The 16757-nt window shown below is 46.4% G+C and overlaps 1 protein-coding gene across 2 annotated transcripts; it reads right to left on the bottom strand.

The window, feature by feature from the left end:
• Positions 1-885: 885 nt before the first annotated feature.
• On the bottom strand, positions 886-6923 carry LOC131397412 (leukocyte immunoglobulin-like receptor subfamily A member 6). 2 transcript variants are annotated; one of them, XM_058530263.1, is made up of 6 exons: positions 6062-6923; positions 5863-5898; positions 5387-5671; positions 4945-5247; positions 2542-2592; positions 886-2395 (listed from the first exon to the last, which is right to left on the bottom strand). In XM_058530263.1, the coding sequence occupies exons 1-6, from the start codon at positions 6093-6095 to the stop codon at positions 2229-2231; spliced, it is 876 nt and encodes a 291-aa protein (XP_058386246.1). In that variant the 5' UTR covers positions 6096-6923; the 3' UTR covers positions 886-2228. The 2 variants fall into 2 exon arrangements, with proteins under 2 accessions (XP_058386246.1, XP_058386248.1); XM_058530265.1 differs by lacking the exons at positions 886-2395; positions 2542-2592 and adding an exon at positions 3470-4624.
• Between the last annotated feature and the right edge of the window lie 9834 nt (positions 6924-16757).

The following is a 16757-nucleotide window of genomic DNA, read 5'->3' as shown; positions in this document are numbered from 1 at the left end:
GTAATGTTACATTATGGTTGGAAATATCTGTGTGAGTTTACACTTTGCATCCTCCCTGAATATTAAGTGGTCCGTAAGGAACAAAATCACAGTAGCTTTGAGTTCACATAGCCCCCAGATCTTGTTTTCTAATATTGCTCCCCACTACAAGGACCCCAAGAACTCTTGAAGAAAAGTTGGATTCCTGGTCCAGGGCAGGAGGGACACAAAAGGAGCTTGGGAACCCATTTTAATCTAGAGAGCAAGACAGAGCCCCAATAATGGGTGGGGTCATCTCAAAAAGCTCAGCAGGAAGCTGAAAGAGTCTTCGGTGGCCAGGTTTGGGAAGTTGAGTGCCAAAAACTACAATGAGGAAACTCTCTACTTCGAGTAGGATTCAGGGGGGTCCCTGCAGGCAGCCCCCCTGCTGAGAGAACCTCCATCCCTCCCTGACACTGACACAGAGTCGGACGAGCAGAAGGAGTGTTTGGCACAATTCCCGAGAGAAGCCCTGAGTCAAAGCAAAATGAACCTCCCCTCACCATTCACTTGTCTGTGCTGAGAAAAGGGAAGGGGACAAGGGAGAACCAACTTGCTCAGCCCTGCCTCACACAGAAGATGCAGCGAGAGTTGGGCAACTCGTCCTTCATCCTACCTCCTGGGTTCCAAGCACTGGGTACAAGCCACCCTCCACGGCAATGCCTCAAAGACGAAGCCCCGTCCTCCAGACCCTGAGGCTGAACGTGTGCCAAGCTGGGCTTCAGGACACTGATGGTCAGAGGTTTGAAGTGAAATGTCAGAGGGTGAGATCAGAGAGCTTACAAGGAAAGGTGTGCACCAGAGTCAGTTTCCAGAAGCTTGGGGGTCTCCTGAGACCAAGAGTGTCAGATACCAGGTGAATGAGATTCTTTCCTCTGCTGAAAAAAAATAGCGCAAACATTGAGGCTCACGACCATGCAGATTTATTGTCTTACAACTCTGGAGGTCAGAAGTCTGAAATGGGTCTCACAGGGATAAAATCAAGGTGACCGCATGGCTGTGTTCATTCCTGGACACTTGAGGGGAGAATCTGTTCCCCTGCCTTTTCCAGCTTCCAGAGGCACCTGCATCCTTTTCGCATGGCCCCTTCCTCATCTTCAGATCCAGCACCGAGTGGTTGAGTCCTTCTCAGTGCATCACTCTGACACTGATTATTCTGCTTCCCTCTTCCACATTTAAGGAGCCTTGTGATTATATTGGCTATTGTGAATAATGCTGCTGTGAACATGAGTGTGTAAATATCTGCTTAAGTCCCTTGTTTCATTTCTTTTGCTTGTATACCGAGAAGTGAAACTGCTGTATCACGTGGTAATTCTATTTAGTTTTTGAGGAACTGCCATGCCACTTAAATAGTGGTTGTACCATTTTGCATTCCCACCAACAGTGCACAAGGGTTCTTATTTCTTCACATCTTTCCAACATCTGTTACTTTCCTTTTTCTTTTATTGGAATCATAGCTGACCTCATGGGCATGTGGGGATGTCAAACTGTGGCTTTACTTGTATTTCTTCCATGGCCTCTTGAGTCAAGTCCGTGGTAACAGGAGGAGAGGATACATCAAGGAGGGCAGAGACCACTCAAGGAAGAGGAGAAATGGGATGTGCAGAAGGCCAGGGCAGGTACACTGTGGGGCCTCCCTGGGTAAGGCAGCTGACAGGTGTCAGTGAGATCCAGGGCCTTGAGGGACAAGTTCCTGGTCCCCAGGGGGCAGCTGGGAATGTGGGCCTCCAGGAGGAGGAGGGAGTGGGAAATTGCAACGTGGAGGAGTCTGCTCAGATGTGGAAGGGAGGTCCAGATGCAGATATCACCAAAGGGAGAGGAGGGAACACTGAGGAAATGAGCTTCATGGAGCCTCTAAAGTGGGCGGGAGGAGGAGGAAAAGGAAGAGGGTGGGAGAGGCTTGAGGGACATGGAACCTGTGTTAGAACCAGAGGAGAAGGGAGATCTAGGATGCAGTGAGGCTGAGGCCATGATTGTGAGTATCAGACATGGAGGCAAACCCTCAAAGATGGGAGGCTGACCACCACAGGAGAGGCTGGGATGTGTCACCACTGCACCCCATGTGCTCCCAAGAACAGGGTCTGTGTCCTTCGGGGCTGCCTCTCTCAGGTGCACTGCAGAGCCCACAGCCCATGGTGGGCACTGGGTCTCCTTGGGCTCCTGTGTGAGCCTCAGAGCTCTAGGGGATGTCCCTCCCGGAGCCCTGGGGTCTAATCTCTATGGTGGGCTCCCTCCTGTATCCATCCCTGTGGTCCAAGTTGGGAACTGTGCTGACTGTGCCAAGCTTCTGCCAGAATCACCACTAGGATCAGCAAGATCACACCGGCCAGCCCCATGCGGACAGAGTTCACCACCATGTAATTCAAGGAGGTGTCGGCTGTAAGAAGAAGGACAGGGGCATCACTGACAGCTGGACAAGACCTATCCCAGCCCAGGACCACTGGGACAGGAGCTCCTGCCCCACTTGCTCCAGGACCTGTCCCCGCCCAGAACTTCCCCTGGGCACACTCCCAGGTGACTTACCTGTCTGGGAACCCGCTTCTGTGGCCGGCGGGCTGACTTCATCGCGGGCTCCTAGGAGTCAGAAAGGACTGATGAATGTCTGGGGCAGCCTCTCCCCCTTCTCAGCTGACCTTGTATCCTGAGCCCTCCTGAGACCCTCCCTTCATTGGGAATACCCAGACCACTGCCTCCCGGATCTCTTCTGTCTCTCCTCCACACTAAGTTCCCTGGTCCACAACCCCAAGTGCCACTACTAGTCAACAAGAGGACCCGAGAGCAGGGCACAGCTGCAAAGTTCACACCTGACTTTGATCAAACCTGCTCTGGGATCCGGGGGAGTTTCCCAACTCCTGGTTCTCATACCCCAGGAGGGAACAGGCCTTCTGCTGAAGAAGGATGCAAGGAGATTTCACTGTCCAGTGAGCATCCACCCTGCCCAGTGTGAGCAGCTGGACCCTTGCCCCCTCAGTGCAGGGGCCAGAGGCTGGGATCCCTTGCTTGACCAGTGCCTTCACCTGCTCCCAGCTCTGAGCTGGCTGACCTGGCTCTGGGTGAGTGGCTGGGACTTGCAGGGCCCCTGACCTCTGGACAAGAGGGTGGAGCAGCCTCTGCTCTAACCCCCTCACCCCAGCACCTGTGTTTCCTGGTTCAGTCGTGCTTTCCCATTCCCTACACTCATAGTTTCAGATAGCAGCATCTGAGCATCTTGGGAGAGGACAAGGGAATGGGATGAAGTCAGCATGGCCCTATGTGTTTACATCCCTAATAGAAGAAGGATGATTCTGCTCACCTTTCCCTCAGAGACCTTCCTCCTTCCCAACCAGAGCATTCAGTGAAAGAGACCCTGGCAGCTTATAGGCTGGGGTGGGGTCTCTGCTGGCATCCCCAGTTCCAGTTGGTCCCTGGGACCCTACCTCCCATGGGGGTGCTGATTGTCAGAACTTCAGGATCTGGAGGTTCTGCTGAGACCTCAGTGGACAGGCACATGGGGAAGTCACCTCCCTCTGTGGTCAGAGCCGTGAGCCTCACAGACATTGATAAAGCTGAGGTAGGACCAGGGCCACTATTTACGTGGGCTCCGAGAGGTGGGAGGATGGGAGGGGTCAGGAGAGACCTCATGCTGGACTCTCCTCCTCCTGGAAGTTTCCAGGCAAATACCAGAGGTAGAAGATGAATTAGGACTCCATTCACACAGATGGACAAACTGAGGATGGACCTGCCACTTCCTGACAGTTGGAGGGCCCATCCCACACAGAGGACTTTCACTTATGGGGTCTCACCTAAGTCTCTTAGAAAACTCATGAGGGAGCTGATAGGAGACACGTTCCACAGGCAATGAAACTGAAACTCAGAGAGGGAATGTGACTTGTCCACAGTCCCACAGCAGGGAAGTGATAGAGCAGGAATTTACATCCTGTACAGCCTGACCTCGAAGCCCTTGGTTATTTTTCTTTTCCTTCAATCAGACCAGGCTGAGACCACAGGGCTGATAGGAAAGTGCTCTGAATGTCACTGGTGTTATCGCTCTGCTCTTCCCTGCTGCCCCAACAACCCAACATTGCCCGCCCTTCAGTTCTGAAGACCTGGGACAGCATCTCTGAAGGTTCAGAAATTAGATGTCCTTTGACACATGACCCAGGCCTCTCCTCTAATAACCATGGAGAAACCGAGGCCCAGATGGAAAAGGAGCCTTCCAAAATCGCCATCTCATGGAGCTGTGAGACCCCCACTCCCCACTAAATCCGACCCCCATATGTTACATCAGGGATGGAGAGGTGAGAGGCAGAGGCTGCCATTCTCCAGAATTCAGCCAGGATGAGCCCCCAGGCTGGCCACCAACATCATCTGCCATGACTACCCCATCCTTCATCTCTGCAGCCTCAGAGCCTCTGGTGCCCTGTGGTCCCTCAAGCATCTTTGTCTGACTCCCAGCTTCCTTGGGAGACAAGCCCATCCTGAGCTTCTGAGGGGGCATTAGATCCTCTGAGAGACTCTCAGAAATGCCCTGTGGTGGTCTGTGCTCCCTCTCATCAAAGGAGCCTCAGTGACTCACCAACTGTCAGGTTTGGTCTACTGGGTGAGGGACTGGGGTCAACAGTGGGTCCTAGGAAAAAGACAAGAGGAGAGTGAGAGACTGGAGGTTCCCCCAGAGTCCCCGCTTCTGCTCACTCCCTTCTGCTTCATCTGCACTGTGGGCCCCAAAATCTGTCCCTCCACCAACCTGGAGAATTCCAGTGATGGAGATATGGGCAGGGGCAGGGATGAGAGAGCCCTCTTGTCCCCCATTTATCTAAGGATTGGACACCTCTGGATGACCCTCACCTGCAGCCAGCCCCTCATTCTCATTCTAGACTGTGGCTCTCCTGGGCAGGGCCATGAGCTGACCAGAGGGGCACAGAGAGGACAGGGCTGGGACTTCCTCACCTGAGGCCAGAATCTCCAGGTGGTCACTGGCGTGTGACCATATCTGGGGTTTGTTCTTGTAATAGCCATAGCATCTGAACTCCCATCTGTGGTTGGGGGTCACAGGGCCCACAGGAAACAGGGCCTGGAAATGCCCACCGGGGATTCGCTGTGAGTCCAGGGTCCAGGAGGGTTTGTGTTCTCGTTCATTAGTCAGAATGAATATGCCAAATCCTTCCCATGAGCGACACTGGAGGGTCACGTTCCCCTCTGAGGTCACTACAGGGCTGGGCAGGGCTGAGAGGGTAGGTTTGCTGTAGAATCCTAGGAGAGCAGGAGGCAGCATGTTAAATGGGGCTCACACCTCCCTCATATCCTCCAGGGCTGGGCTGTGAGAGGGGAGACACCTCTGACAGCAGACCCCCTTCCTGAGGACACAGCCTGAGGCTGGGACCCCTGGGACCTGTCACCACCAGCTCCAGGGGGTCACTGTGCTCTGACCAGCCAGTGGGGCTGAGATAGTAACAGTGATATCTCCCTGCATATTGCCATGTCACTTCTGGAATGGAGAACTTGACTTTCTCCCCACTCTCCAGTGGTGGCTGTCTGTACCAGGGTGATGTGCTTCCCTCTTTATCCAGATAGTACTCCCGGACCTCTAGGGTCCCCTGACACCAGATGGCCGCAGGCCTCCCCTGAGGGATCACAGAGTCTGGCTCAGCCCAGATGGTGGGTTTGGGGAGGGTTCCTGGAAGGAAATCAGAGACTGGGTCACAAGACATTTCCCACCCACAGTTCACCAGCTCTCAGCCCCAGGACTGTCCACAATGTCCCCCATCCCTCAGCCCGGAACTACTGTTCTCCATCCCTAGCTGCCCAGTGATGGCCTCTTGTCCCCAGTGATGATGTGGGACCTAGGATGCCCGGGGACAGACTCACCTGCCTGCACTGTGGTCCTGGAGCCCACACTCAGCCCTGGAAGAGATTTGCCTGTGAGACATTTTCCCCTGAAGCCGGAGCAAAACCCCTCCTCCCCAAGATCCTCCTGATTCCTGGTTTCTCCTGACAGATCAGGGTCTGGCTGTGGGGTGGGGTCCCTCCCAGGCTAGGGCTTCCCCTCCACCTCCTCAAATCTCACCAAGGCAGACCAGGGTCGTGAGGATGAGGGTCATGGCATCTCCTCCCTGTGGCCCCGGCCTTGCAGATGGAGGAGACTACAGTGCCCGGCAGGACAGACAGACACACAGGATGTGGCCACTGAGAAGTTGGTCTTCTAGTAATGACGTTGTCACATCAGCAGCCCCACAGGAAAGGGAACTGCCTCTCCTCAAGAGCATGGTTCTCATTTCAAGGACAGAGCAGAAAATAGACCCAGAGATGGCCCTTGCAGGTGAGGTTGACTCAGGGTACATCCTTCCCTTTCAGAGCCTCCCCCATGGGGTCTCCTTGATCCTCAGCCCGTCTATCAGCACATCCTTGTGGGTTCCTCGCCATGGACAGTGGTCATCTAGGCCATGGAGATGCTTCAGGGAAGATGCAGGATCCCACTGCACTGCAGAGCTCAGATCAGCAGAGACACACACTCAACATCTAACTGTACAGATCAGGTCAAGGTCATTGTGACAATCAGCAAAAAGGAGAAATACAGGGAAATAAGGGAAGGAAACATCACTCCTCTCCTGACGCTGGAGTGTGGGCTTTCTTTCTATCTCAGCCCCCTTCATGGACTTCTCTTTTCTCTTGCAACAGCGTCCACCCCCATCTCTCCGGGAACAAACTTCTGAGTTATCCCTGCCTTCTCAATGCCCCTTGTTCCCCCAGGCAGAGTTCTCCTCCTCATCCTGGGGTCCTGACTATAAGCTTTAGGGGACATTTATTTGGGTTAGAGCTCCTATTTTGAAAAAAAAGATGACTTTTATATAAATACTCATCCATCATCCGGTGCTTGTGTACATTGGAAATAACCTCCTGTCCATCTCCTTGTTTGCTTCCTTGTTTAAATCGTGTTATCATGAACCCCACTCCTCAGAGGAGTTGCAACTGTCAGTAGTCCCCAGTTAACAAGAGGTGATCAATCACTGTGAATTTTCAGACCAGGTTAAGACAAGAGGGATGTGGGATATGAGAGGATCATGATGTCGGACTCCACAGTCAAGGTGGATGTTTGTTGTGCGCATTCAACAGCAAGAGCCCTCAACTGGAGAGAGGAGTCAAGATGGCGGCGTAGGCAGACTCTGAACTCACCTCCTCCCGTGGACACAGCCAATTTACAACTAGTCATGGAAAAATTACCCCTGAGACAGAACTGAAAACTGGATGAGAGGAACTCCTGCAACAACGGACAATCCTAACTGGGGTAGAAGAGGCAGAGACTCCCTTCCGGAGAGGAAAAACGCCGCCTTCACAAGCCGCCAGCTTCACGGCCACCGGGAGCAGCTCACAGGTACGCACCCTCCCTGGAGGCGCGGGATCCTGAGCCGGGGAGCGCCCCCGCTGTGGGCATTTTCTGGACCCAGCACAATCGACACCAGCGGCATATCTGACTTTGCCTGCTACTAAAACATTGGGGAGCACCCCCAGAAAACCCGGTTCACAAAGAAACTAAAACTGGCTCTTAAAGGGCCCGCGCACAAACTCACCCGTTCCAGAAAGCATCCTAAAATCACCAGAAAGAAAGGTGCACAGTGTTGGGCCGGCCCCGTGGCTTAGTGGTTAGGTGCGCGCGCTCCCCTGCTGGCAGCCCGGGTTCGGATCCCGGATGCGCACTGACACACCGCTTCTCCGGCCATGCTGAGGCCGTGTCCCACATACAGCAACTAGAAGGATGTGCAGCTATGACATACAACTATCTACTGGGGCTTTGGGGGGAAAATAAATAAATAAAATTAAAAAAAAAAAGAAAGGTGCACAGTGCTTTGGTGACAAGAGACTCACCTAATAGGCCCTGAGTGCATCTCGGTGAGGGGTGAGACCTCTCCAGGGACTAGGACATTGGCAGCGGCCATTGTTGTGGTCTGGTGTGAGCGTGCTGACACAGACGCCATTGGAGTTCTCCCTGAGGCCAGCTAGCCCAGGGTCTGCTCCACCCGCTAGAGCACCGATTTAATCCAGCTCAGCCAGGGCAGGCAGCCCACCCTAGAGACTGGCCCCACCCAACAACAAGCTCTCAGGCAACGTGTGGGCCTGCATAGATTGGTGACTGGATTCCCTGCAGCCTGGCAATTGAGCCGACTTGAGCGGGGCAGGGTGTGCACAAGGAGCGGGTGGAGAGTGTGGGGCAGTGGTGGAGTGTGTGGGGTTCCCGCTGTGGAGAGACTGGGTCCGCTTGGGGAGGTCGGGGAGCTCACACGGGGCAGGACTGTGTTGACTGTGTGTGTGGACCTGTGGGCAACAGGGCTTGTCAGCTGCAGAAGACTTGTGCTTCTCAAAGACCCACATAGGAGGTTTGCCCCACCTTCCAAAGCCTGAAACAATTGGGTGTTCCTGTGCCTGAGGCCAGCCCCACCCAGCTGCAATCCTCAGAGAGCTGACAAGAGACATAATAGGCTAGAGGCTTACAGCAATTGTAAGGCCCTGAGCCTAACAACCTGCCACGCTGGGGCCCTACTCAGTTAAAAGAAATACTGCAACACAAATGTGGTATTAGAACTTACAGCCAACTGTGCTGGGGTGCCCCACACCTGATAAAGAGACTGAAGGGCCCACAACAACTACAAGCAGCTGAGCATTACAACAGCTGGCCAGGAGCATAACTCAGCCTCCCTGGGAGCCTATAGGGAGAGCTAACAGGCCACAATAGAAGGACACACGTAGCCCACATGGGGGCCACCCCTGGAACATTGAGAACTGAGGGAAGCACACTGGAAGCCTCCTAAGGCATCACTTACATAAGGTCACCTATCCAAGAGCAGGAGACATAGCTGACCTACCTAATACGTAGACACAAGCACAGGGAAAGAGGCAAAATGAGGAGGCAAAAGAATACATTCCAAGTAAGGGAACAGGACAAAACACCAGAAAAGGAACTAAGTGAAACAGAAATGAGCAACCTACCTGACAGAGAGTTCAAACTAAGAGTGTTAAGGATGCTCACTGATCTGGGGAGAAGAATAGATGAACTCAGTGAGAATGTCAACAAAGAAATGGAAGATATAAAAAAGAACCAATCAGAAATGAAGAATACAATACTGGAAATGAAAAATTCATTAGAGGGACTCAAAAGCAGAGTAGAGGATACAGAAGAACGGATCTGTGAGCTGGAAGAAAGACTAGAAGAAATTACCCAAGGTGAACAGGTAAAATAGAAAAGAATTAAAAAGAGTGAGGACAGTCTAAGGGACCTCCGGGACAACAGCAAGCGCACTAACATCCGTGTTATAGGTGTCCCGGAAGGAGAAGAGCGAGACAAGGGGGCAGAGAATCTATTTCAAGAAATAATAGATGAAAACTCCCTAACCTAAGGAAGGAAACAGACATCCAGGTACAAGAATCACAGAGAGCCCCAAACAAGATAAACCCAAAGAGGCCCACACCAAGACACATCATAATCAAAATGTCCAGAATTAAAGATAAAGAGAGAATCCTAAAAGCCGCAAGAGAATGTCAAGTTACATACAAAGGAAACCCCATAAGGCTATCAGCTGACTTCTCACCAGAAACCTTACAGGCTAGAACAGAATGGCACGATATATTTAAAGTGCTAAAAGGAAAAAACTTACAGCCAAGAATACTCTACCCAGCAAGGTCATCATTCAAAATGGAAGGAGAGATCACAATTTTCCCAGATAAGCAAAAATTAAAGGAGTTTGTCACCAAGAAACCAGTGCTACAAGAAATGTTAAAGGGACTGATTTAAGGGGAAAAGAGAAGACCACAAATACGAAAAATTATCTATTTCCATGATTAGAACGTAATGGATACAAAGGCACAAAAAAGAGGTTAGATATGATATTAAAAACATAAAAGGAGGGAGGAGGGGAGTTAAAGAGTAGAGCTTTCAGACAGAGGTCAAACTAAAGTGACCATCAATTCTAATAGAAGAAGTAAGGAACAGAGAAAGACTACTAAAACACTGAGAAAAAAGAAAAAAAAAAGTTAAAAAATGGCAGTAAGTACATACTTATCAATACCTACTTTGAACGTCAATGGACTAAATGCCCCAATTAAAAGGCATAGGGTGGCTGACTGGATAAAAAAACAAGACCCATATATATGCTGCATACAAGAGACACACTTCAGACCTAAAGACACTCACAAACTGAAAGTGAAGGGATGGAAAAAGATACTCCACGCAAATGGCAATGAAAAGAAAGCTGGGGTAGCAGTACTCATATCAGACAAAATAGACTTTAAAACAAAAACTGTAAAAAGAGACAAAGAAGGGCATTACATAATGATCAAGAGAACAATCCAACAAGAGGATGTAACACTTGTAAATATCTACGCACCCAATGTAGGTGCACCCAAATATATAAAGCAATTATTAACAGACATAAAAACAGAAATAGACAGTAACACAATAATAGTAGGGGACTTTAACACTCCACTTACACCAACGGATAGATCATCCAAACAGAAGATCAATAAGGAAACATTGGCCTTAAACGACACAATAGAACAGATGGACCTAGTAGATATATACAGAGCATTCCACCCAAAAACCGAAGAATACACGTTCTTTTCAAATGCACATGGAACGTTCTCCAGGATTGATCACATATTAGGCCACAAAACAAGTCTTCATAAATTTAAGAAGATTGAAATAATACCAAGCATATTTTCTGACCACAACGGTATGAAACTAGAAGTCAAATATAGGAAGAAAATCAGAAAAGCCACAAATACATGGAGATTAAACAAAATGCTACTGAACAACGACTGGGTTAACGAAGAAATCAAAGAAGAAATCAAAAAATACCTGGAGACAAATGAAAATGAAAATACGACATGCCAGAATTTATGGGATACAGCAAAAGCGGTAAGAGGGAAGTTTATAGCGATACAGGCCTATCTCAACAAACAACAAAAATCTCAAATAAACAATCTAACAATGCACCTAAAGGAACTGGAAAAAGAAGAACAAACAAAGCCCAAAATCAGTAGAAGAAGGGAAATAATAAAAATCAGAGCAGAAATAAATGAAATAGAGACCAAAAACACAATAGAAAAAATTAATAAAACCAAGAGCTGGTTCTTTGAAAAGATCAACAAAATTGACAAACCTTTAGCTAGACTCACCAAGAAAAAAAGAGAGAAGGCACAAATAAGTAAAATCAGAAATGAAAGAGGAGAGGTTACAACAGACACCTCAGAAATACAAAAGATTATAAGAGAATACTATGAAAAGCTATATGCCAACAAATTCGACAATCTGGAAGAAATGGATAAATTCTTAGAATCATACAACCTTCCAAAACTGGATCAAGAAGAAGTAGAGAATTTGAATAGACCAATCACCAGTAAGGAGATCGAAACAGTAATCAAAAACCTCCCCAAAAATAAAAGTCCAGGACCAGACGGCTTCCCTGGTGAATTCTACCAAACATTCAAAGAAGACTTAATACCTATCCTTCTCAAACTCTTCCAAAAAATTGAGGAGGGGGGAAAGCTCCCTAACTCATTCTATGAAGCTGACATTACCCTGATACCAAAACCAGACACGGACAACACAAAAAAAGAAAATTACAGGCCAATATCACTGATGAACATCGATGCGAAAATCCTCAACAAAATACTAGCAAATCGCATACAATACGTTAAAAAGATTATACACCATGATCAAGTGGGATTTATTCCAGGTATGCAGGGATGGTTTAACGTTCACAAATCAATCAACGTAATACACCACATTAATAAAATGAAGAACAAAAATCACATGATCATCTCAATAGATGCAGAGAAAGCATTGACAAGATCCAGCATCCATTTATGATAAAAACTCTGAATAAAATGGGTATAGAAGGAAAGTACCTCAACATAATAAAGACCATATATGAGAAACCCACAGCTAATATCATCCTCAATGGTGAAAAACTGAAAGCTATCCCTCTAAGAACAGGAACCAGACAAGGATGCCCACTCTCACCACTCCTATTTAACATAGTATTGGAAGTCCTAGCCAGAGCAATCAAGCAAGAGAAAGAAATAAAAGGGATCCAAATTGGAAAGGAAGAAGTGAAACTGTCACTATTTGCAGATGACATGATTTTTTATATAGAAAACCCTAAAGAATCCACCAGAAAACTTTTAGAAGTAATAAACGAATATGGTAAAGTTGCAGGATACAAAATCAACATACAAAAATCAGTTGCATTTCTGTACACTAACAACGAAGTAGCAGAAAGAGAAATTAAGAATACCATCCCATTTACAATTGCAACAAAAAGAATAAAATACCTAGGAATAAACTTAACCAAAGAGGTGAAAGATCTGTACACCGAAAACTATAAAACATTTCTGAAAGAAATTGAAGAAGACACAAAGAAATGGAAAGATATTCCGTGCTATTGGATTGGAAGAATTAACATAGTTAAGATGTCCATACTTCCTAAAGCCATCTATAGATTCAATGCAATCCCTATCAAAGTTCCAACAACATTTTTCACAGAAATAGAACAAAGAATCCTAAAATTTATATGGAGCAACAAAAGACCCCGAATAGCTCAAGGAATCCTGAGAAAAAAGAACAAAGCTGGAGGTATCACACTCCCTGATTTCAAAATATACTACAAAGCTATAGTAACCAAAACAGCATGGTACTGGCACAAAAACAGACACACAGATCAATGGAATAGAATCTAAAGCCCAGAAATAAACCCACACGTCTATGGACAGCTAATCATTGACAAAAAAGCCAAGAACATACAATGGGGAAAAGAAAGTCTCTTCAACAAATGGTGTTGGGAAAACTGGATAGCCACATGCAAAAAAATGAAAGTAGACCCTTATCTTACACCATACACAAAAATTAACTCCAAATGGATTAAGACTTGAATGTAAGACCTGAAACTATGAAACTTCTAGAAGAAAACATAGGCAGTGCGCTCTTCGACATCGGTCTTAGCAACATCTTTTCAAACACCACGTCTGACGGGGCAAGAGAAACAACAGAAAAAATAAACAAGTGGGACTACATCAAACTAAAAAGCTTCTGCACAGCAAAGGAAACCATCAACAAAACGAAAAGACAACCTAACAATTAGGAGAAGATATTTGCAAACCATACATCTGATAAGGGCTTAATCTCCAAAATATATAAAGAACTCATGCATCTCAACAACAAAAAAACTACCAACCCAATTAAAAAATGGGCAAAAGACCTGAACAGACATTTCTCCAAAGAAGATATACAGATGGCCAACAGACACATGAAAAGATGTTCAAAATCACTAACTATCAGGGAAATGCAAATCAAAACTACAATGAGATATCACCTCACGCCTGTCAGAATGGCTATAATTAACAAGACAGGAAACAACATGTGTTGGAGAGGATGTGGAGAGAAGGGAACTCTCATACACTGCTGGTGGGAGTGCAAACTGGTACAGCCACTATGGAAAACAGTATGGAGATTCCTCAAAAAATCAAGGATAGAACTACCATATGATCCAGCTATTCCACTGTTGGGTATTTATCCAAAGAACTTGAAAACACCAATTTGCAAAGGTACATGCACCCCTGTGTTCATTGCAGCGTTATTCACAATAACCAAGACTTGGAAGCAACCTAAATGCCCATCAAGGGACGAATGGATAAAGAAGATGTGGTATATATACACAATGGAATACTACTCAGCCATAAGAAACGATGAAATCCAGTCATTTGTGACAACATGGATGGACATTGAGGGTATAATGCAAAGTGAAATAAGTCAGAGGGAGAAGGTCAAATACCGTATGATTTCCTTCATTAAGTAGTAGATAATAACAACAATAAACAAACACATAGGGACAGAGATTGGATGGTGGTTACCAGAGGGGAAGGGGGGAGGGAGGAGGGTGAAAGGGATAATTCGGTACATGTGTGTGGTGATGGGTTGTAATTAGTATTTTGGTGGTGAACATGATGTAATCTATGCAGAAATAGAAGTACAATGATGTACACCTGAAACTTTTACAATGTTATAAACCAATGTTACTGCAATAAACAAAAAATTTAAAAAAAATAAAAAATAAAAACAAATAAAAAGAAAAAAAGAAAAAATAAAGAGCCCTCATCTGCCCTGAATACCAATAAATGCCACTTAAAACAATTCTGAAATATGTAGAAATATTCATATACAGGAAAAGAGAAATGAGATTTTCTAAAATAGACAGGAAAATACAAGAAAGAACAGAGAACAGAGCTGAGTAGCTGCCAGTGCCCGGGACCATCAAGGGGTCATAGAGCAGAGGTTTCCACCTATGTGGACGGGAGAGGGACCCCAGAGTCCTTACAGGAGGGAGAGGTCTGGGCTCCAGGGAAGCCTGCAAGCTGTGGGGCTCCTACCTTGCGTTTGTGAACGAGCACAGGAACACGTCTGCTCGCTGACCAGGCCCCTGGTCAGCACTGAGTCACCTCCTCTACGTGTGTGTGAAACAGATTCACTGCAGTTTTCTCTGACATAAGCGTCTGTCCCACATGTGAGCCTGAGGCCATCATTGGACCATCCCTGATTCACACGACCCTGAGCAGATGTTAAATTTCGGAGACTGCATGCCATGGGGCAGGAACAGCTGGAACAGTCCCCCCTTGTCAATCTGACTCCAGGACAGCCCTGGGAAAAGCCCTCTAGGATGATCACGTGTGTGAGGGGAGAGTGTCTAGTAAGAACAGACATCAAAGCATAATCCTAATAATGATAAACAGTTCTGTGAACAACAATCTTCTGATAATAGGGATTATCATATCTAAGGAAATAGAATCAACAGGAAAATATTAGAATGATTTAATATTAAGCATGTTTAAATATCTGAAAACGTAAAGGGGGATAATGAACTTTTGAGGCAACGATATAGATTTGCTACAGAAGAATAGGCAATATTGAAATGATTATGAAATTTTAGAGATGAGAAATCCAACAGAATTAACACATTCAAAATAATCATTCCATCAATGACAAGACATAGCTGAAGAGCCGTTTATGACACTGGAATACGATATTGAGGAATTTTTCCAGAATGCAGTGTAGAGACACCCGAAATGGAAATTCAAGATACTCAGGGAATAGAATGAGGAGGGCCAACATCACATCTATTGTAAGTGTCAGAAGAAAATAGGGGAGAATGAGATCTAGTAACATCTCAAGAGATGAATAATTGAACATTTTACAGAGACGAAGAAAGATCAACTAAGTGATTGGATGCATTATTGAAAAGTGACATGTGAATCTTGACCCTTCGTGGCAAATTAAGGAAATGAAGATGCATGTGAGGGGGGAAGAGGAACATTTCCAATGCCACCCCTCCCTCTACACGGCATAGTGTGGCCAGAATTAGCCAACATCAAAAGGGAGAGAAGTGAGAGAGTGCCGGGCATCCCCAGCTGTGTGCCACGCTGCTGGAGAAACCCATTTCTCTCAAGCAGCTCCCAGAGTACTGAAGCAGGACCTCCTTGACTGCAAGGAGGGAGGAGATGGGGAGAGACAGATAAGAAGATCAAAGGGCAGTTTGATGCAGTTCCTTTCGACTGTGTTCAGGATTCCAGCAAGAAGCTGGTGCATGTGTCGCAGGGAGAACATCCCCTAAGCATGCCCCCATCTCCCCAAGTGTGAAACCCACGTCTCACCACACACTGCAGCTAGCTCCTTGTGCATGCTCATAAAACAGGCCAGGGTCTGTGGGCAAGAGAGAAACCATAAACTTGAGCTGTAGCACCACTTTCTACAAAATGAAAGAGAGGTTTCCATCAGCCAGCCTAGTGGGTTGCAAGAACCAGAGAAAAAATACCAGCTTGTGAATTTTTCCACAATAGGAAATTAGAAATGTGGCAGTTGTATCCATACAAGGTTGGAGAAAGTATCAGATATAAGCAGGATCAATGAAAAGTACCTCCCACATGAAGGTAACTACTAAAGATTTGCAGAAGTCACTACTACTTGAAATGCGAAAACAGCAATAAAATCTCCAAGGGACAAGAAAAGTTAAGGAAAAATGTATCACCAAATAATAACAATAATCCCCCAGTAACTGAAGTCAAAAGACTCAGTATTTTGCAATGTAGCTGATGAAGATTTCAGAACACTTGTTTTGAGGAAACTCAACGAGCTAAAAAAACACAGAAAGACAATTCAAAGAAATAAAGAAAACAATCCATGAATAAAAAGAGAAATTTAACAAAGAGATAGAAACCATAAAAAAGAATGAAACAGAAATTCTAGACTTGAAGAATTCAATTAATGAAATGAAAAATGCACTAGAGAGCAGCAGAATAGATCAAACAGATGGTGGAATCAGTGCGCTACAGGATAGGAACTTTGAGATAACCAGTCAGAGAAGAGGAAAGGAAAGAGAATGAAAAAGAGGGAAGAAAGCCTACATGATCTATGGGACACCATCAAAGGTACAAATATTAGAATAATTGGAATTACAGAAGGAGAACAGTGGGTAAGGGGGCAGAAGCTTATGTAAAGAAATGATAACTGAGAACTTTCCAAACCTGGAGAGAAACTTGGACATCCAAGTTCATGACTAATAAATAGCCCATTATCTCAATGCAAAATGACCTTCTCAAAGACACATTATAGTGAAACTGTAAAAAATCGAAGACGCAGAGAAAATCTTAAAAGCAACAAGAGAAAGAAAAATTGTAACCTACAAAGGAACCCTCACTAGCCCATCAGTGGATTTCTCAGCAGA

Source organism: Diceros bicornis, chromosome 34, assembly GCF_020826845.1.
Source record: "Diceros bicornis minor isolate mBicDic1 chromosome 34, mDicBic1.mat.cur, whole genome shotgun sequence".
NCBI classification, from domain to species: domain Eukaryota; kingdom Metazoa; phylum Chordata; class Mammalia; order Perissodactyla; family Rhinocerotidae; genus Diceros; species Diceros bicornis.
Note: the sequence above shows the minus strand (reverse complement) of the source record. Positions and strands in the feature narration are given on the sequence as shown.

What these genes read in the sequence shown, in the direction of transcription:
- LOC131397412 (XM_058530263.1), bottom strand. Translation starts at nt 6,095, where the DNA reads ATGACCCTCATCCTCACGACCCTGGTCTGCCTTG. An exon ending in CACGACCCTGGTCTGCCTTG is followed by an intron (nt 5,899 to 6,061) that starts GTGAGATTTGAG and finishes AATCTCTTCCAG; the next exon opens with GGCTGAGTGTGGGCTCCAGG. An exon ending in AGAAGCGGGTTCCCAGACAG is followed by an intron (nt 2,396 to 2,541) that starts GTAAGTCACCTG and finishes TTCTTCTTACAG; the next exon opens with CCGACACCTCCTTGAATTAC.